The sequence below is a fragment of the Schistocerca serialis genome, chromosome 2 (genome assembly GCF_023864345.2).
Source record: "Schistocerca serialis cubense isolate TAMUIC-IGC-003099 chromosome 2, iqSchSeri2.2, whole genome shotgun sequence".
NCBI classification, from domain to species: domain Eukaryota; kingdom Metazoa; phylum Arthropoda; class Insecta; order Orthoptera; family Acrididae; genus Schistocerca; species Schistocerca serialis.
The window spans coordinates 263155785-263178399 of NC_064639.1; the positions used below are offsets into that span (position 1 = coordinate 263155785).

The 22615-nt window shown below is 42.5% G+C and overlaps 1 protein-coding gene across 1 annotated transcript in view; it reads left to right on the top strand.

Moving 5' to 3' along the window:
* Positions 1 to 7087: 7087 nt before the first annotated feature.
* The window catches only part of LOC126455887 (Down syndrome cell adhesion molecule-like protein Dscam2), a 225813-nt gene continuing 210285 nt past the window's right edge, over positions 7088 to 22615 (top strand). The window contains exons 1-3 of the mRNA XM_050091647.1: positions 7088 to 7101; positions 7323 to 7498; positions 19357 to 19520. Of these exons, the coding sequence (XP_049947604.1) occupies positions 7088 to 7101; positions 7323 to 7498; positions 19357 to 19520 (354 nt within the window). The remainder of the gene's footprint in view (positions 7102 to 7322; positions 7499 to 19356; positions 19521 to 22615) is intronic.

A 22615-nucleotide genomic window follows, 5' to 3' on the forward strand; every position in this document is an offset into this window, starting at 1 on the left:
AGCCTCGTGATGCCAATTGAGGAGCTACTCGACCGAATAGTAGCGGCTTCGGTCAAGAATGCCATCATAACGACCGGGAGAGCGGTGTGCTGACCCCACGCCCCTCCTATGTGCATCCTCCACTGAGGATGACACAGCGGTCGGATGGTCTCGGTAGGCCACTCGTGGCCTGAAGACGAAGTGAGAGTACTTACATAATTATGGCTCTCACTTATGACTGATGTAGCATTAGTGAGACATAAAATGATTTATAATGCACAAAAGGTCATATATGCGGCCACCAGCTGTCAGATTTGTTTAATACACTAGAAGCAGTACTTGGCCAATCAGAAATGAGGCAGGGATTGTATTAGTCGAGTAATCACGTAAAATGTCAAAATAACAACTACGCCGAAACCTACAGTCTGGTGATTTTCTAAATGGTTGTAAACAGTTTAGTACTGTTGTACGATTTATTACAAAACCTACGGAAAAGGATGAATTGACTAATAGAGAAGGAATGTTAACGAGATATCGGGTTTTGTTAGGGAAGGACCTCTCATCCAGTATGGATAAAATCAAAGGAAGGAAATAGCTTCGGGGATAGAAATAATTTTATATTTAACACAATGTAGATTAAACTTCAATTTTAAACGGTAATTACTGCATATTTTTTGCCTGTTACAGTTTACTTTTCTTAATCAGTTCATCATACACGTCTCTGGATTTCAGCGCCGTCTTACCTCGTTATTGAATTCTCAGGTGTACATCGATAACTGCTGGTGGCAGTGGCATTCTTCGAAATTGAATTCATGTTGCTAGTACCACGGTATCTACTCGTCCATTATAGGTTGTATCCTGACATGTCATCTTCCATTATTTAATACAGACACCTCGGTTTCACAATGTTTAATATCCTGCTGCATGCGGCATTGAAATGTGCCTCGTATGAAGAGGTTTTTTAGAGATCTCTACCTGCCCCAAAATTTGTCGGCATTCAGATTATTTAATACAGGAGCTTCAGCTTACAATGGTAATCACAACAAAATTTTACAATAGTACACATACTTATTGAAGTTGTCTTATAGGGTCTTGGCTTGTGCTGTGACCATCCTGTGGAAATAGAGAAGGAAAAAGAGGGAATATTTACTTCATATTTGCGTCTGCTGTTCACATAAAAGGTCTTTAAATAATCATTGACTACGTTGCTTTCTATTCTAACAGCACTGAATCAAAGTCGGTGAAGAAATGTAGGATCTTGATCCAATTTCGTTTAGGATCTTTTTTTTTCCTTGTGCCAAAGGATGACATTTTCGATTTGTTATAAGGTGTCCATTCTCCTGCTCTACTCTGCATTATGCAGAACTTTAAGGTCGTTGATTTTGTGCACTAACCGACCTCTAGATTATGTCACATAAATATCCAATTGGATTCATGTCTGGTGATCTGAGTGGCCACCCATTTCAATCCATAAAAATTCCATGACTGTTTGGGAACATGAAGTTCATGAATTGCCGCAAACGGTCTCCAAGTAGCCGAACATAACCATTCCCAGTCAATGATCGGTTCACCTGAACCAAATAGCCCAATACATTCTGTGTAAACACCAACCCACACCATGTTGGAGCCACCAACAGCTTGCACAATGCAATGCCGACAGCACTGGTCCATGGCTGCCAGGGGTCTGCGCCACACTCGAAATATACCACCAGGTCTTACCAACCGAAATCGGGACTCATTGGACCAGTCCATGGGTTTCCAGTCGTTTAGGCCCCAACCTACTTGGCCATGGGCCCAGGAGAGGCGCCTCAGGCCATGTCGTGCTGTCAGGAAGTGCACTCGCGACGTTCATCTGCTGCCATAGTACACTAATGGGAAATTTCACTCCCCATATTGGTCTCTGCACTATTGCATTTGTGTTGCTTGTCTGTTAGCACTAACAACTCTACGCAAACTCTTCTACTCTCAGTCGTTAAGTGAAGGCAGTCGGCCACTGCTTTGTCCGTGGTAAAAAAGGTAATGCCCAAAATTGTTGTTCTCGGCACAGTCTTGACACTGTGGATCGCAGAATACTGAATTCCCTAACGATTACCAATATGGAATGCCCCATGCGTGTAGCTCCAACTACCATTCTGCATTAAAAGCATGTTAATTTCTATCATGCACCCACAAACACGTCCGAATCCTTTTCAGATCAATCACTTGAGCACTGATGACATCTACACCAACGCACTGCCCATTTATTATTACTACCGCCATATGTATAACTGCATAACGCTACCCCCTGACCTTTGTGACCTTAGTGTACGCACCAGGGACGTTCGGTAAGTTATGCAGCATTTTTTTGTCTTTTGTTTCGGTTGAAAAAATGCAGAATTTGTTGCAAAACGTTGTCGTAGTGCTTGTGGTTTTGAGAACTTTCGACAGTTGGCGGTGCTATACGTAGCCTTTTAAATGAGGAGAGCAGTCATTGAATTTCTTTTGGAAGTATACCAGAGCACTGCAGATATGCACAGGCGCTTGTAGAGTGTCTACGGAGACCTGTCAGTGAACAAAAGCAAGGTGAGTCTTTGGTAAGGTGTCTGTCACCACTGCAACAAGATCGCGCACACCGATCCCTCGCGCGCCGGCCGGTCGCGCACAGCTGCGTGTTCTGCACTGTTGTAACCTGTGGTCACTCTCACTCGTGATAACTGACTGACTGCAGTCAAACACCTCGCTGCGCAACAGGACGCCTCTGTTGGTAGTGCTGACAGTCTCGTCCTCCAGTTGGAGTACTCGAAGGTGTGTGCTGCCTGGGTTCCTCGCACCTAGAAGAAGAGCAAAAAGAGCAAAGAGTTAGGCCCAACGAAGGATGCGCTCCATGGGAAGCAGTACGTGGATGATGGATAGGTTGAAAATACAGAAAGATGCTTGCCTCGACGTCGTCCTGTAGAGTAGCGCCATTCGGGCCGCCGCATTGACCGGATATTATCTTCAAAAATAGGGTGTTGTACGAAAAGAGTGGGGGTAAAGAAAATAAATATGTTTTGTTACTGAATGCACCTCGTACATTAAGGGGAGGTTTACTATCTTTGGCCCGAAAAAAGAATGTTCTTTGAGAATTTTTTTCTCGAGATGTGTTATAGATATCAATGTCAAATTTGGTCAAAATGTTTATTGATACTTCCTCTCAAAACTGGATTTCTTTTTCGACCGGAAATGTCGAAGAGCAAGGGCGGAAGTTCCGTCGCAACGAAACAAAATTTCGATGTAGACCTCAACGCGCAGTATGTCACAGGTCAGCCGGCTGGTCTGAAATCAGCGAAGTATATAAGATTCTTTGGGAGTTGTACCTCAGTTAAGTTATTTGGACCATAGGAAACAAAATGGCAGCCATCTGAAGGAAAACACGGTTTTTATCGATTTTTCGTCGGCCAAGTAAGAATACTTATAATTGATGGATCGGAATAAAAGTGATACAACTCCTAGACCATTTAGTTGGCTTCATCGGAAACAAAGAATCATGCCAATCGGTTCAGTAGATTTGAAGTTACTATACCGCACGATAAAAAAGAAACACGCGTTTAAAGTTTTGACTACATATAAATGCAATATTACGCAACTTACGTTCAATCTGCTATTCCAGATCCACAAACTAGTCCTTGATCTGCCTCAAAGAGTGAGTTCTGCTCGATCTGGGCCACCCTGCTGTGCTCCAGAGCCGTTCGTACGGTCGGTGACAAGTGGTTTTCAGTCGCTTGAATCCAGTGGTCGTCCGAATGCTTGGCGAACTGCGTTGAATAGAGTTCCGTTCCGTATTCGAAAAAACCGTTTCATAGGTGGATTCTAAACACTTTTATGGATCCAAAAATGCAATTTAAAAAAAACGATTTTTTAACCAAACGATAGTAAACCTCCCCTTAAGTAGCAACACTAACAAGCGTCAACTTCGACCCATCTCACGTTTTATTCATCCTTAAGCAGCGCAATTATTTAGTGTGTATGTGTCTGTTCTTTCGGACACACGCTACATAAATATACAACTAACGCGAAGACGGCCAGTGGTCTCCTGGGTGGAGACACACATTAGACAAGAAAGCTTATGGGAATCGGCGGGAAAAGCTTATGGGAATCGGCGAAATACCGCGAGTAATGAGAATAGTGGGCAGGGGCACTGCTTTGGTAATGTGTCAATAAGTTGAGGATATGGATGTGATGTAAGGCGTGCTACAGAAGTCCGTGCAGTTAAGATAGCCACTATGTCCGGATGGTTTAGTGGTCAGAGCATCTGCCCACTAAGCCGGAGACCTGCGTTCAGATGCCGGTCCGGCACAAATTTTCAACTTTTCCCATTGATTTAAATCAATGGTCATTTGTAGCCATTGTCTGTAAATCCTTTATATTATGAGTCATAGTCGTCAGGAGAAGTAATAAAAATTTAGTTTTTGCGCTATATATGTGCTTTTATCATCCTAAAGTTAGTATTAGATCGTTCTCTAAGTACATTTGTACCAGAGTGCCAACACTATTCGTAACATATTCTGAAGAAATATTAGTCTAATGACGGAAAATATATGTCCTTCTTATTTAATATTTTTAAATCGTGGCTTGTCACGCCGATTTTTTAAACCACGATCGATTTCTGCATGCTCGATCTGGTAATACTAGCTGTCAGTATGATGAAAATGCTCGTTTTGTGTGTCATGTTCGACCTTCAGATGTAGATGCCAACTTATAAAATGACTTTTATATTAATAATATGATTATTTTTATATGTGTTTGGCGAGAGAGAGAAATTAATTTTTTGATTGAGATTTTTACTCTAAGTCGTAACTGGTACCTGAATTTTGGTTGCTGCCTCCTTGAATGACGAGCTTCTGCACCATTTGGTGATGTATTATAATGTGTAGGAAGTTATTGTTGTTTAAGGTTTAAAATACGACTCTTTTAGTTACTTGGCCGTATTGCGGATAGCTTTGAGCCCAAGTTTCCGTAGCTTTTCATACCTAAGGGACCACTGTTGTAAGTAAATAAGATCAAACAGCAATCTGCTTTTCGTGAGAAAAGGAGATTGCTAAGGCACACAAACTTACTTCAAACTACACGTCCTGCTACATAAAAATTGGTCAGTGGAGTTCAGCACCATACTATTGTACAAGAACATAATCGAATTACTGTAATTAAGAAATTATGAGAGACTGTTATGTGTTGGATGAAAACTATAGAGAATGCCTTTCTTTTCTTGTATTTTAGTGTACTTTGTACACTTACAGTTCTATCGATTGTTAGCCGGCGACGACAATAGAGTTCACCTCCTTCTTCAAAACGAGAAATTTCTATTCTTCATTTCCAGAAAATTTGTATACATAAATGTCTGGCAACTCTTGCAAATACTTTACTCAGTTTTATCACTACAATAGCAATTTTCATTACATGTAACAATACGTTCTGAGCGACGGCCTAGCAACACGTCCTCCTTCCACAAGATAGAGATTAACAGTCCTCTTTTTTTGATAAATCAATTGTCTATTTTTTAGAGTCCATACTTATAGATTCACAACTACTATCGTTGCGGGAATTGCGCGCTTAAGAGTTTCTTGCTGTCCAGCGGCGCTTCGCTTCGCTTCAAGTATTTTTTTTCCTTTATTGACTTTCGATTCCCCCGAATGGGGTGGGCTGGCAGCAGCTTAGTACGCTGCTCTGCAGCCTACAGACTTTTTAATACGTAAGATGAAGATAAGAAACAATAAAAGCAGGCGATAAAATGGTGACTTAAATTGTAGAACAGTGGAAAATTGTGGAAAGTTAAAACATAAAGCAAAGGGTTGGCAGTGCTAATAAAATACACAAGAAGCAGACAAGTAACATAGTAGACAGACAAATAAAAAAACATGGCGACAGTCTGGTTTCTGTTCGCAAGAGATATAAAAATCACACCCAGCGACAATATGATGTCCGTCGGCAACACTTCCGAAAAGACACACAACACTGAACACTCACTGTAAACACTGCACGAAAATGTCTGCACAAAGATGACACACCCTAGCCAAGGGCAGATGGGAAGGGGGACCTGGACAGATGAGGCGGAAAACAAGGAGGGAGGAGAGGAAAAACGAAAGGGGGGGGGAACCAAAGGAGAGGACTCATAGGGGGGGGGGGAGAGGCAGGGCAGACGCGAGAGGGAATGGGAAAAGGCAGAGGAGAGAAATGCACAAGGACTTAAGGGAGAGAAGGGGGAGGCAGAGAGAGGGTAGGTGGGGAATAGAAAGGGGGGGAGAGGAAGCCCAGGAAAAGGGCAGAGGAAAGGAGGGGGAGTGAGGATCAGAGTTGATAGGAGGGAGAGAGGGCATCATCTGGGAAGGAGAGTTGATGGAAGCCACCTTGGGAAAGGAGATGAAGGGTAGGGGGACGCAACAGTGAAGACGTGGCAGGGGGCGGGGATTGGAGAGGAGAGGAGCAACCAGGGGGTGAGGGGGATCAAGGCGGCGGGAGGTGTAGAGTTCGAGGAATAGGGGCAGGTGGGGGAAAGGAATGAGGTCATGAAGGACCCACGTGGGGGACTGGAGGTGTATACAGAAGGCAAGGTGGAGTTAATGGCGCTCAAGGATCTGGAGGGAATTATAGAATTTGGGGGGGGGGGGGCAGATATCCAGGCAGGACTGGCCTAACAGAGGATGGGATGGATTAAGGATTTGTTGGTGTGGGGGACGGTAGAGGGGTGCAACCCCCATGTCCGGCCAGAGAGGAGTTTGAGAAGTCGGAGGCGGTTGTGGGCTCTGGATTGTATGGAGCGGAGATGAGGGATCCAGGTGAGGGGACAGCAAATGGTGAGGCCAAGGTAGGTGAGGGTGGGGTGAGGCGGACAGAATGGGCGCAGACGGTAAGGGAGAAATCCAGGAGCCAGAAGGAGCGAGTGGTACGAATGGTTCAAATGGCTCTGAGCACTATGGGACTTAACATCTATGGTCATCAGTCCCCTAGAACTTAGAACTACTTAAACCTAACTAACCTAAGGACAGCACACAACACCCAGCCATCACGAGGCAGAGAAAAACCCTGACCCCGCCGGGAAACGAACCCAGGAACCCGGGCGTGGGAAGTGAGAACGCTACCTCACGACCACGAGATGCGGGCCGAGTGGTACGACCTACGATGATTGCCTGTTCACTTCAAGTACTTTTTGAATCACATTTACAATAAGGTATTTACATACATTACTGAGCTTCTCAGAATAAAATCAGGCACAAATTAGTTTTAAAAAAGCAGTGAGGCACACATAACATTACAAACTAAATGACACATTCGCCTGATACAGTTAGTTAGTTTGACCGTGAACTGTACGTGGCGCCCTGTGTCGGCAGGTGGTACCGCGGCGGCGGCGACTCTGTGACGGCGGTGCTGCTGGGGGACCGCGTGCGCCAGGCGGGCGGCAGCCTCTACTTCCGGCAGGTGGCGCTGGCCGACGCCGGCCGCTACACCTGCCTCGTCAACAACTCCGTGGGCATGCAGCGCGCGCTCACCACTCTGGTCGTCACAGGTCAGCCGGAGCTGCTCTCTACACGCCGTCTCGCCACAGCTGACAGCTCATTAGTTCTTTCTTGAAGCCTCAGTCGTCTTTTGTAAACTCACGATGTACTTACCATTTATTGTCATCACTCTTCAGGTAGGTTGTCTCTAAGTCAGAGGTCATCACTCCCCTAGAACTTAGAACTACTTAAACCTAACTAACCTAAGGACATCACACACATCCATGCCCGAGGCAGGATTCGAACCTGCGACCGTTGCAGTCGCGCGGTTCCAGAGTGAAGCGCCTAGAACCGCTCGGTCACCCCGGCCGGCTGCCTAGTACGGTGGTGCGTGTCTCTCTCATCACTCACCTACGCTCTGTCTACAAGGATGTGACTTCACTTCATTTCAATTATAGACTGCGGTTCATACTAGCAGATCTCTTTTAGCAAAAAATAGTCCTTTGCGTGTGCTTAGATGCGTCTTCGTTTCCCTAGCGTCATTTAAATTTCATTCAATTTCTTCCACTACTAACTTGTGTCTAATTTTGGTAAGTTTATCGCTAAGGCCATTTTTGCTATTTATCAATATTTTCGTCTTCTGTCTGTTTATTCTGAGTCCATACTCTGTGCACATTACAAGACTGTAATTCAATGATGATACTAATGTAATGAGTGAAATTATTTATATCCTTTCGCTCTGAATTTTAATCCCACTCCTAAAGCCTCCTTTTATTTTCGTTGTCATTACTTCTTCGATGTCCGTGTTGAACAGTAGAGCGAAACATTGCATCCTTGCCTTACATCCTGTCATATTCGTCAACCTGTCTTTTGGTCATCCATTCTTATTATTCCTTCTTCGTTCTTGTTAAATGGCTCTAGGCACTACGATACTTAACATTTGAGATCATCAGTCCCCTAGAATTAGAACTACATAAACGTATTAAACATAAGGACATCCCACCCGAGGCAGGATTCGGACCTGCGACAGTAGCAGCCGCGTGGTTCCCGATTGAAGCGCCTAGAACCACTCGGCCACAGCAGCCGGCTTCGTTCTTGTGCAAACTATACATTACCTGTCGTTCTCAATACTTATACTTATTCTACCGGCTTGCACTATTTTGCATTGTCGAACGCTACTTTTAGCTCGGCATACCTTGTGAAACGTGTTTATGATGTTCCTTAAGTGCTGCCTTCATTATCAAGCGCAATGTTTGAACTGATCTATGTTGCCTTAAATTTCCTAGCGTATATGATAATCTAAATAAGACTCAATTTCATTTCTCATTTTTCTGTGTATTACTATTATCAGCAACTTGGCTGCATGAACAGCTAATTGTCCAGTAGTTCTCGTATTTAACTGCCTTTGATGTCGTCGAAACTGTGAGGATGAGAATTTTCAGAAAGACCAGTAGTACTACTTCAGTCTCATAGACCTTACACATTAATCTGAACAATCATTTCAAATTCCGAGCGGACATTATCTATCCCTTCTGCCTTTGTTTTTCGCTAGACTTCTGAAGTTTTGTCGAGCTCTAGTATTAAATGCCCAGTGCCATCAAAATCGATATCCTTTTCTTCTTCTGTCACTTTAGCGGACAGTCTCTCTCCCTTGTAGGGGCCCTCAGTGTAGTCTATTCACTCATCCACTCTCTTTCCTGCGATTGATAGTAGAATTCCTCTCAGTCCTATTGTTGACACCCTAGTTTTCAGTTTCACGAAAATTTATTTTTATTTCTGAAATTGGTTAATCTGTCCATACGTCGACCAGTTCTCTTTCCATTAGTTTACAGAACACGTGTAGCGCACTAAACTCGGAACAAACGTACGTGGATATGATTCTCAAACGAACAGAGAGCATGTCTTGTAACAGCACGTTTCACATCCATGATCGAGGTGGAGCTTAACGATGAAGGGATACTACGTGGAAACCACAGATGTCATCAGCATGATGTCTCTGTCGACGTGTCAGTCCCATTCTGAAAGTTTTATCTGCACTCATTGTTAAAAACCTGTACTTTCAAGATGCTTCCGTTTAGCACATCATTCACTGCCTGCAAAAAATGTAACACACTTAGTAGGTGAAGACAAACTTAAATGAAACTTTACGGGTTGAGAGGCTACGTGGTGTTACTTCATTGATTACAAAACTGACTGAAATTTAGAAAGAAACTGGCAATGTAAGCCCACTTCACAGTAGGGCGTTGTATCCCCACTGGCCTGAATGCATGCACCCATCCTGCTGGGAAAGGTGTTATAAGGACTTCGTATTCTCCCCCGAGGCAAACCGGTCCACAAGGGTTGTAACTGTCTTTGATATCTTGGATAGTGGCACTGGGACAAAATGCTTAGAATATCGTATAGTGCTTGGTTAGTCTCTATTGGTTCGCTGAACCAAACATAGACGTCGAAGTTACAGACGATGTGATCCGGTGTTCCTATGCGACCACACTGGCAGATGTCTTTCCTAATGAACCTCTACAGGTAAACTGAATACGGGGAAGGTTCTGTGGAAGAAAAATACGCCCGCTCCATTACAGATTGGAAGAAGATAGCAGCAGAGCACCAGCGATACGATATTTCCCAGTACGGCAAAGCAGTATGACCATGTGGACACCAAAAGCTCATTTTCTGAGTATAGGGCCAACTTTCTATTTGATCTGTTGGGCAGCCTGTATGTACTAAAGAAAAAGGAAAATAGAATTTCAAATAATAATCTAAGTTCCATTGGGGTGTCAAAAAGTGTTGCTTAAAATAACGAAGAGGAAAGAGTGAGAGCTCTTGTAATGATTAGGTAGGGAAGACAAATTACAGAAAATGGCTCTGAGCACTATGGGACTTAACATCTGAGGTCATCAGTCCCCTAGAACGTAGAACTGCTTAAACCTAACTAACGTAAGGACATCACACACATCCATGCCCGCGGCAGGATTCGAACCTGCGACCGTAGCGGTCGCGTGGTTCCAGACTGAAGCGCCTAGAACCGCTCGGCCACACTGGCCGGCGACAAATTACGTTACATAAATGTGTTTTTGTTAGCTTTTACAAGCGTTTATCTTTTTCTTCCTTGGGCATAACGAGTGTTCATTCGAAGGAGACTTCTTCATACATACGTCTTCGTGTTTCGGTTGTGGGCGAATTACTTTGCTATAGAGGTTACTTCACATGACTCCAGCATCGCTTTTAATTCAGACCAGACACTGAGATATCGAAACAAAGTGGTAGTGTAGATAGGTGAGCACGTTTCTGTAAGGTTAATACACATTTTATCTAAATTTTTATTTATCTACTTGTTTACAGCTGGTTTATGTATACGTCCGCTACTTAAAATTGAAAGCTGATAGTAATTTTTTGTTGTGAATACTTAGTTCTACTCTGTAATTTCGTTTGAAAATTATTTGAAAGCGACAACGACCTCACTAATTCATTAACAACTAGGGTGACACTACTTTTTAACGAGATTTATTAACATAATAACTACTCACTGATTGCCAGTTGCCGACCGGTGTGGCCGAGCGGTTCTAGGCGCTTCAGTCTGGAACCGCGCGACCGCTACGGTCACAGGTTCGAATCCTGCCTCGGGCATGGATGTGTGTGATGTCCTTAGTAGTTCTAAGTAGTTCTTAGTTCTGGGGGACTGATGACCTCAGATGTTAAGTCCCATAGATCTCAGAGCCATTTGAATAATTTTTCATTGCCAGTTAAGATGTCGATCCTTCTTTAACCGTGCTTGCTTCACAAACAGATACCGCCAGGTTTGCGACCTTCGGCACTTCCATAGTGTTTCTGGAGTTCGAAAAATTACGACCAGGATGAATCGATCGAATCCGATAACTTCTGCAGTTCTTTAAGAGCCTCCATTGACACGGTCCTGAAATTCTGAAGATGCCCCCATGACTGCAGTAAGGACTAACGTAGCAACAACGGCTAGTGGCCAGTCTTCTAGTTACCTTTGATCACTGTACAACAACATGCTGCGGACGACTGTCTCGGGGTCCTCAGAAGTAACTCCTGGAACTTCCCAAAAAGACCTGTCAGCATTGAGATCTTCACTTACACATGTTTCCTTTTTCTGGGTAATCACTGCTATTCCTCTCGTGTCCTTGAAGATAAATCTCCAGCTCTCTCTTGGGTACCTTCGCGGCTCTTCGATTTATCTTGTGCCACTTTGCTTCGTCCCGTACGATGGATGCTGTGTACTGTTTCCTCGTCTGTTTCAGCTCTTTAAAATAAATACAGTGCTGATCAATATCGTCCGCCGTTCCAGTTTACTCATAGTCACAGTTACCGTTAATTGGACGCCTCATTCTGTTCAGATACGCAGTACGCCAGATAATGTCCATGTAATGCAACGAAATGGATCGTATCCTTCGATGGCAAAATGTACTTCATTTGAAGTGATTGCCATGGACTGGAAAAGAACTCCTGTAGTTCCTGCGTCCTATACCTCCTGCTAATCTCGATTTGTACATGAATTGGTTTTCTGCTTGGCGTTTCCTCGTTACTCCAGTATTTCTATTACTTTATCTGCGTTACCTATTATTAGTCTATATTGTCCTCCCTACTTTCTGTTTACAAGATCTAGAAGATAAAGGGTGGAGAGGTACGTGTTTTGACGGGTGATAGCATTAGTGATTCTGAAGAGAAAAGTTCATGTGGTAATATACCCTATTCCAAATGGTTTCCAAGATAGAACGCTTTTAATGTACGCTTCTATTTATTTTCTGTATTATTCATTGTCATTGTTTACAACGTACCACAGTAATATAGAGGAAGATGAGACAAACATTGTAATACAGGACGCTTTTGGTCTATCAGGTCGGAAAACTACCTCAAACAGACCTGCAAATAGCACCTAAGCTACAGCGCACGTGCGTCGCGCAAGATTTTCAATATTCTCGCGATCTCTGCGCACAAACTGTTAGTCCTACACAGAAAGGACCTTTTCTGTAGCAAATTTAATTTAGTTTACTTGTGTACTGAGACTGGAGTGTGCGTTTTTCCAGTTATTAAAGAAAAACGTACAAAAGTGATATTAAACGTGTTCCATCTGGGAAACCATTCGCCATAGGGCATACGTCGACATGAAGTTTTTTGTTCAGAATCACTAATACTGTCGCATCTCGAAGCATGTACCTTTCCTCCTGAAACACCCTGTATATTCCTAATACTGAGAGAAGGGATTCCGTAGAAATGGTCGTGTATGCACCGCTAAGCTTCAGTAATCTGTTCCTGTACACACTGCGTAGAGCTAATTCAGATTTAATTAGTCTGGATTTATGCGCCCACGCACTCGCAGTGTAGCCTATTTATAGAAGAAGTTACCTTTGCGATACACTCTGATGATGTCCAGAGGTGGACGGAATCGCTGCAGTTTCGTTCATCGGACGTAGAGTTCTTTGACCGACAAATTTTTATGAAAATTTTGCTACTCATCGACATTCAACCCAAAATAACTTACTACGGCACATTTATTGAACGAAATATTGTTTATTCTTCAGTTGGCCTTTTAGTCCATGATAATATTTCTTTGAACAAAATGTACATTATTTTATTGGCACCTGTCTGAAAATTATTTTCCAAACACCATGAGAGAAACCATGCCATAACAGCTCGACAATTTTTTTTTTTTTTAGTTTTGTCCCATTGCTCCCTTCTCACTACTATCATCAGATCTTGCCGGATATAATGCAGCATTCTCCTTGGAACTATTCACTTATGTTGAGTAAGAGAGAGCCAATATCTTTGATCCAAATACAGAGCCCCGTGGACAACTTTTAGTGGCACGTTTCTGCATTGCTCGGTCAGACGAGGGTGGCTTTCCTTCCTCTGTAACAGCCTCGGTGCCTCAGGTAGAACTTTGTTTGCCATCCTATTATCTACAGTAAGAGAACAAAGACGACCGCCGTACAATGTCAAAAGCTGCGGCTTTAAAGGATGTAACAGGTCTACTAAAGAGACTCTGTTCACAACGCTTGTACGTCCTCTCCTAAATTATTGCTGTGCAGTATGAGATGTTTACTGGATAGGATTGACTGGGACATCGAAAAAGTTGAAATAATTTTGCATTATCGCGAGATAGGGTAGAGAATGTAACGAGTGTTGTATGTGAGTTCGGGAGGCAATCATTAAAACAAAGGCGTTTCTCGACGTCACGATATCTTTGCCGGGAAACTTCAATCTCCAACGTTCTCCGGCGAATGTGAAAATATTATGTCGACATCCACCTACACAGATAGAAATGACCATTCACATAAAATAAGAAAAACTAGAGCTCCCATGGAGAGATTTCAGTGTTTATTTTTCCCACTTGCTGTTCTAGAAACAGAAACGGTAGAGAAATGGAGGGGATGTTGTTGAGTGAACTCTCTGCCAGGCTCTCATTTGTGAATTGCAGAGTAGTTATGTAGATTCATATCTTTCACCACACCAGACACGTTCGCTTCCTCTGCTGTGTTGATTAGACTTAGTGGCTGCCTCATGGCATCTCTGATGGACTTGCCTTTTCTATATCGGAACTGATTGTGTGATGCGTCACGTCAGTTACATTTGTATGGTTTTTAAGCCTACAGCGTAGCAACTTCGCATCTCTTTCCCCTAATCTATTTAATACGTATATCGGCCTGTAAGAGTTTGTTTCCTTGGGCTCACCGCCTGCTCTTTTTCTAAACACTTCTGCTGTAATCCATAATCTAGACATACTTTATTACAGTAAGCAGTGCTGTAAGGTAACGAAATAATGCTGCTGCTCATCGCTTGTAATACCTCTGCGTTTATTGCATCCGGACCTGAAGCTTTCCATTTATTTATTTATTTTAATGCGTCAAACACGTCTGCGGTTTACAGGACTGCTACTATGTCGTTTCTGTAGGGAGCTCCCTTCTCTGTCTGTAACTGGCGATGCTACATTGTATCTTCAACATTGTTGTCGTCCTGGAGGAATGCCTTCATAAGTAATTTGTCTGAAGATTTCTAGTCACCAAGGATTGTCCCATCTTCATTTTCAATACTAATAACGCAGTTGATGATTTAATTTGGTTTGCCACAATTCTGTAGGACATTCCATACGCCATCTACTTGGAATTCATGTTTAAAACAGCTCTACTCTCAGTTTTGTTAAGAGGGCTTGGTTTATTGTTGTTCTATCTTCATGATACACTCTGCTCCTAGCCCCGTTGATTTTTATCTGCAGTGGAAGTCAGATTTCATAACCACTAGGAGCTGCTGATGAAACGATACTTTGTTAAATTCCTGTTTGCACCATCTGATCATCTTCAGGTATCATAAATTTATTCACAAAAGTCTACAAATCACAACGTTCCTACAGTGGCATCAAATAAAATGAAAGCCATTCTGCGTCAATGCTGACAGTAATATAATTTGAGAAGCACTGACAAAATTCATCAGTCATCGTACACAAAATCGGGTCCCACCTTTTAGTGGGGAGTACATGCTGCATCACAGCCTGAAGTGTGATTGTTTGACGCAAACAAGTCTTTTTATGAAAATATGTATTTCTTAACGATATTAGTCTCATGTGTAATACTTTTGTGAAATGTATAAAACTGTGACAAAATATCAGATGACTACCATTGCGACTTCGATTTACACAATAACTTTATCTTGGAACTCTTCCATTTGGTCCGTGTTTGCGTAGAAAAACAACAATATGGGAATTGTGAATCCGCCTTGATGTAAAACACTTTTGGTTGTTTGTCTGGTTATTTATTCCCCAAACTAGTTTCAGCGACAAATATCATCATCATCAGTGAGTTCTTTAAATCTTATTTATTGTACGTTAGAGCATGTTTTTAAGAATTATTGTCGCTGTTTCGGGTATGTTTTCTGTGATTTTTGGGTTCAAATGGCTGTGAGCACTATGGGACGTAACATCTGAGGTCATCAGTCCCCTAAAATTTGTTGTTGTTGTTGTTGTGGTCTTCAGTCCTGAGACTGGTTTGATGCAGCTCTCCCTGCTACTCGATCCTGTGCAAGCTTCTTCACCTCCCAGTACCTACTGCAAACTACATCCATCTAAATCTGCTTGGTGTATTCATCTCTTGGTCTCCCTCTAAGATTTTTACCCTCCATGCTGCCCTCCAAGCTAAATTGGTGATCCCTTGATGCCTCAGAACGTGTCCTAACAATCGATCCCTTCTTCTAGTCAAGCTGTGCCACAAGCTCCTCTTCTCCCCAATTCTATTCAATACCTTCTCATTAGTTATGTGATCTACCCATCTTCAGCATTCTTCTGTAGCACCACATTTCGAAAGCTTCTATTCTCTTCCTGTCCAACCCATTTATCGTCCATGTTTCACTTCCATACATGGCTACACTCCATACAAATACTTTCAGAAACGACTTCCTGACACTTAAATCTATACTCGATTTTAACAAATTTCTCTTCCTCAGAAACGCTTTCCTTGCCATTGACAGTCTACATTTTATATCCTCTACTTCGAACATCATCAGTTATTTTGCTCCCCAAATAGCAAAACTCCTTTACTACTTTAAGTGTCTCATTTCCTAATCTAATACCCTCAGCATCTCCCGACATAGTTCGACTACATTCCATTATCCTCGTTTTGCCCTTCTTGATGTTCATCTTATAACCCCCTTTCAAGACGCTATCCTTTCCGTTCAACTGCTCTTCCCAGTCCTTTGCTGTCTCCGACAGAATTACAATGTCATCGGCAAACCTCAAAGTTTTTATTTCTTCTCCGTGGATTTTAATACCTACTCCAAATTTTTCTTTTGTTTCCGTCATTGCTTGCTCAATATACACATTGAATAACATCGGGGAGATGCTACAACCTTATCTCACTCCCTTCCCAACGACTGCTTCCCTTTCATGCCCCTTGGCTTCTGTACAAATTGTAAATATCCTTTCGCTCTCTGTATTTTACCCCTGCCACATTCAGAATCTGAAAGAGAGTATTCCAGTCAACATTGTCAAAAGCTTTCTCTAAGTCTACAAATGCTAGAAACGTAGGTTTGCTTTTCCTTGATCTACTTTCCAAGATAAGTCGTAAGGTCAGTATTGCCTCACGTGTTCCAATATTTCTACGGAATCCAAACTGATCTTTCCCGAGGTCGGCTTCTACTAGTTTTTTCATTCGTCCGTAAAGAATTCGCGTTAGTATTTTGCACCCGTGACTTATTAAACTTATAGTTCGGTAATTTTCACATCTGTCAACACCTGCTTTCTTTGGGATTGGAATTATTATATTCTTCTTGAAGTCTGAGGGTATTTCGCCTGTCTGATACATCTTGGTTACCAGATGGTAGAGTTTTGTCAGGACTGGCTCCCCCAAGGCTGTCAGTAGTTCTAATGGAATGTTATCTACTCCCGGGGCCTTGTTTCGACTCAAGTCTTTCAGTGCTCTGTCAAACTCTTCACGCAGTGTCATATCTCCCATTTCATCTTCATCTACATCCTCTTCCATTTCCATAATATTGTCCTCAAGTACATCGCCCTTGTATAGACAATCTATATATTCCTTCCACCTTTCTGCTTTCCCTTCTTTGCTTAGAACTGGGTTTCCATCTGAGCTCTTGATATTCATGCAAGTGGTTCTCTTTTCTCCAAAGGTCTCTTTAATTTTCCTGTAGGCAATATCTATCTTACCCCTAGTGAGATAAGGCTCTGCATCCTTACATTTGTCCTCTAGCCATCCCTGCTTAGCCATTTTGTACTTCCTGTCGATATCATTTTTGAGAGGTTTGTATTCCTTTTTGCCTGCTTCATTTACTGCATTTCTCTATTTTCTCCTTTAATCAATCAAATTCAATATTTCTTCTGTTACCCAAGGATTTCTACTATCCCTCGTACATTTACCTACTCGATCCTCTGCTGCCTTCACTACTTTATCCCTCAAAGCTACCCATTCTTCTTCTACTGTATTTCTTTCCTCTATTCCTGTCAATTGTTTCCTCATGCCCTCCCTAAAACTCTGTACAACCTCTGGTTTAGTCAGTTTATCCAGGTCCCATCTCCTTAAATGCCCACCTTTTTGCAGTTTCTTCAGTTTTAATCTACAGTTCATAACCAATAGATTGTGGTCAGAGTCCACATCTGCCCCTGGAAATGTCTTACAATTTAAAACCTGGTTCCTAAATCTCTTTCTTACCATTATATAATCTATCTGAAACCTTTTAGAATTTAGAACTGCTTAAACCTAACTAACCTAAGGACATCACACACATCCATGCCCGAGGCAGGATTCGAACCTGAGACCGTAGCAGTCGCGCGGTTCCGGACTGCATTGCCTAGAACCGCTCGGCCACCGCGGCCGGAATCTGTGATTTTTCTGTAGCCGTTTTTCTCGGCATACATTACGCCATTTGCAAGTTCTTTGGACGACATGCAGCTAATTTCATACACAGAAAAGCAACTTTCGCACTCTCTTTATGATCGAAATGTTTTGGATCATAAAGTGCGAAAGTTGTGCTTTTCTGTGTATAAAATTAGTTGTATGCAGATGACATGATCTATGCTGAGAAAAAGCGCAACGGAAGAATTACTTGAAATATGCCAGAAAAAGCGACAACATTTCATAAGAATATGGTATAACAAAATAACTCAGATTTAAAGAATCCACTGATGATTGCGACTTTTGTCGCTGAAGCTAGTTTGGGGAATAAAGAAGTGAACAAATAACAAAAAGTGTTTTGCATTAAGGCGGACTCATAATTCCCAGATTCCCGTTTTTCGGATTACACTTTTGCAATAAAGGCAATCGTGTCCAGACTTTAAGAATTTTTAATACTGTCTTCATATGAGAATAATTGAAGCCGTATGTACCCTTCATGCACGTAAGCTCTCCAGACCAAAAATTAGTTACCCCAGTGCACATGCACCGATGACTCGTCAAACTTTTATAGAAGGCGCGGCGATCGAGTCACGCGCTCAACCGCACGAGAGTGAGGCAGCAGCAATCAGTGGGACGTTTATGTTTCAAGCGGATGTGGGTACGTGTAAGGACGTGAAAGACTAGCTAATACGGGCAATCGTGATTGGCAGTGCCGCTTGCCATACGGTGTGTGAAGTTGCTGGATCTGTTGACGTTTCGCGGAGGGCTCTTCAACATTGATAAGCAGCGGTTTAACACACATGGCCACGAAGTCAGAATTGTGAGCGGACAAAGGTCCTGACTGAGTGGACTGGAGACTCATTTCACTGCTAGTGAATCAAAATCGCTTCCGAAGCTGGCGGCATTTGCTGCAAGCAGTGAATGAAGATCCACCCCAAACTGTAAGTGAAAGAACACTGCGACGGAAACTGCATGCGATGAACATTTGAATCGGTCACCTCGAAAGAGTCCACTGATCACACAGGCACAAAAAGACAACAACAGCAAAGACCATGGGGCTGGAAGAAAATGTATCTGATTTTCTGACCTATTACATCTCAACTGGTTTCCCAAATCACCTGACTTGAACACTACAAAAAATCTATGGGACCTGTTGGAAGAGCGGGTAAAACGCCGACATCGGCATCGCCGCAGTTTGGTGGCACTGCCCGATCAGTGGCTTAAGCAACGTACCTGCACAGCCATATGGACTCACTCTCTAACCGAATCCATGCGATTATCAAGTGCACGGGCGGCAGTATTCGGTATTAAATGATGCTTGTAAAGATTTCTCTAATGGTGATTAATTTTTTGCCCGGTGTCCTTATACAAGTCTGTCCCATGAAGCAAAATAGCTGATCACTGTTTCGGGAGGCTTGAATTAAATGTATATGAGTCCTTGGGGCCTCACACATAGAGCATCCGACAGTGCCCCTGAGACCTACAACACCAAGAAAAATAGAGACTTGAAGTAAGCTGTCGTTCCCCGGAAGTTACTAATATGCCTCTGAGCTGTTCTTTCTTTGGCACTGTTGCAGCCCCGCTTTCGGCACACGTGACCCCGCAGCAGCAGACGGTATCCCTGGGACAGCCTGCCAACCTCAGCTGCACCACCGAGGGCCATCCCCAGCTGGCCGTCTCCTGGCTCAAGGACGGACGACCCCTCAAGGTCTCGCAGAGGGTGCAGCTGCTCACCGACAAGGTTACCAACACCTTAATCTCTTGCGTCGTCTCCAAAAACTTCTTCTGAATGTTGTACGATCTGATAATGTGAAATATACCATGCTTCGTCCACTATATCAAGAGGTCTTAACCTGGAGGTACTGTAGCAAAACGTGTTTTAATTATTATGTGCTGTCTTCACTATTGCCCCTGTAGTTTCTTCACCCATTAAGTGACACTGTCATCGATAGTTATCACTGATTTAAATGCTGTTCCTTAGTTCATTCACTAAAAACAATTGATTGTATTGGTATTAAAATATTCACAACAGTTTCTCTGATAAGTTTGAATATCATTTTATCAAGAACGGAATACTGGGACAACTACAATGTGAAGAACTGCGCACACTGGGCGATAAAAAAGCTTTCAAAGTAGGCATTCCATTTGAAAAGCTACAAATTACACAAGAACCAGAATTCTGGCCTCTGTGGACAGTCATCTCCCAGAAAGACAAATGGGTTTCAGATCCGGGAGATCAACACTTACGGCAGTCAGGATTCTTCTAAGGAAAATCGACGAAGCGCTACAAAAGAAACAAATGTTATACAGAGAGTTAATAGACTTTAACAAAGCCTTTGACCTACTGGAAAGACATCTCATATTTCGAAAACTAGAAAACACAATGGGAGAAGATAGCGTATGGGCTAGAATAATCAAGTCAATCCTCGAATACAACTTAAGCACAATATCAGACAACCTCTCTTTTTCCAACCTCATTCTGCAATCGAACGGAGTCTTACAGTGTGACCCAATGATCCCTTTGCTGTACATTCTTGCCACTAAAGAAGTACTCTGAATTGGAGAAAATGAAGATGTATACGTACATGCATACGCTGATGACATAGCCGTAGTTTCAACAGATATACAGAAGCTGCAGGAAATCATTGAAAAAATAGATAAATGGTGCAGTGAACACAAACTACACATATACATAACAAAGACAGAAATTGTGATTTTCAGAAAAGGAGGCAAAACACCCAAGAATGCGGAAAACAACATTATAGGACAAAAAATGAAAATCTCATCAGACTTTAAATACCTAGGGGTGACATTATAACCAACAGCCAAATGCTTCAGAAAACATACAACAGAACGTGCATCCCAAGCAATAATAGCAATACAGGACATTAAAAACATCCGCCTACTCAGTCTAGAAACAGTCATGAAATTATTCAACGCAAAAGCCTTGCCAATCCTGGCCTATGGGATGGAGGTTATATGGGCCCACCTGACAGAAAAAAATCTAGAAACACTAGAAAAGGTAAAATCTACTTATCTAAAAAGAGCACTAGGTCTCTCAAAGACAACAAGACCTAGACTAGTGTACCTGCTAGCGAGAGACACATTCCTAATTGAAGATATCAATCTTTGATATATGATACCACACACCATGGTTTCCAGAAATCAACTGAAGTTCATGGAGGACAAACGAGAAAAAGTATGGCCGGAGTTCTATGGCACCGACGCAATGGCGAACCGCTCATGGACAGAACCAATCTTCGAGCTGCAACATGTCGTAACTAGACTTCCTTTTCACGGCTTTCATCATCTAACTTGCAAAAACAAAACTTATCACAATCCAACCACAACATGTGTATGTGAACTGTGTAAGGAAGCATGTGAACGATATAACGCAGAACTCTGCAGTAAAAGAGTGAAATCGACAAATGATTATGCAGAAATGTAAAATGTAGATGTAAATGTAAAATGTCAAGATAAGTAACTGTATGTGGCTATTTGGCTGCAATTTCATTAAATAAAAATATCATTTTATCGATCGATACGCATGAGATGTCGGTTAACAACTGAGTAATACTATGAATATTTGCCGATGGTCTTTGAGGCACTAGTCTTCAGAGCTTGGTCAGTGTTCAGCTGGTATTTGTCACCTGTGGGCGTCCTTTTGCGATACCTTCTGCTGTAAATGACTGTAAGTTCAATTCACAGTAACATCTCCTACACTGGAAAGAGTAAATTCAATACGAGAGTCGTTTGCGAGTCTTGTACACTTAGTTTTCTTCAGCGCCGTACATGTACATAGATTTGGATTTAACGTCCCATCGACATCGAGGTCATCAGAGACGGAGCACAGACTCCGAATGTTTCAAGGATGGGGAAGGAAATCGGCCGGCCCTTTCGAAGGAACCATCCCGGAATTTGCCTGGAACGATTTAGGGAAATCACGGGAAACATAAAACTGGACGGTTGGACGCATATTTTAACCATTGGCCTCCCGCAAGCGAGACTAGTGTGCTAACCACTTAACCACTCCGTACATGCAAGCAAATAGATGGCCGTGAATTCAGTTCCTAGTTATATACAATTTTACTAATTATATACTGTGCAGCGCTCCTCCTAATGAAGAATGAACATCGCAGATACTACTTTTCCACAGATTGTCTCGAAAATGCTAGCCACTGAAGTTTATGCTCGCAACTGAACGTGATACGCACTGTATTTACTGACTTTTTGTTAGATTTAAGCTAGAGGCAACATGTAGAATGATATGTGGTCAATCGTAGTGGTTGCTTGGGGGAGTGAAAAGACCGTGCAATGGCAAAGTGACCATCATTCGTAACAAAACACAATTTGTTAATCTCAAAGGTGCTGAGAAACATTACTAAATAGTATAATAATTTTTTTAAACTCTGGTCGCCAGTTATGTAAAGGCCTCGTCGCTACTGCTATGGAGGTGGAGTTCCACTGTTACGGTAGGCCGAATTTGTGAGTTGGTGAAACGGCCTCGGGTGCAGTATACCGCTAGGACAATTTCTCCCTGCCACAGTTACACAGCTGTGCTCCAGAGTCAGGTAACAGGATAGTGGAACAAATCAGTAACAAGGTCACACAAATAATTAAAAAAGGTTTCCTTATCTTTGTGACTTATCGAAAATAAAGTCTGCAACACTGCATGTGACACGCCACAAGAAAGGCCCTCAATGCCTAAGTGCAAATAACCGCAGGTAGATTTCACAGTACATAGCAAATGTAATTTACAACAATTGTCCGTTCACTTCTAAGATTTCACTAAACGACGTTCCCTGTGTAAGTCGGCCCTGGACGATGGTCTATAAC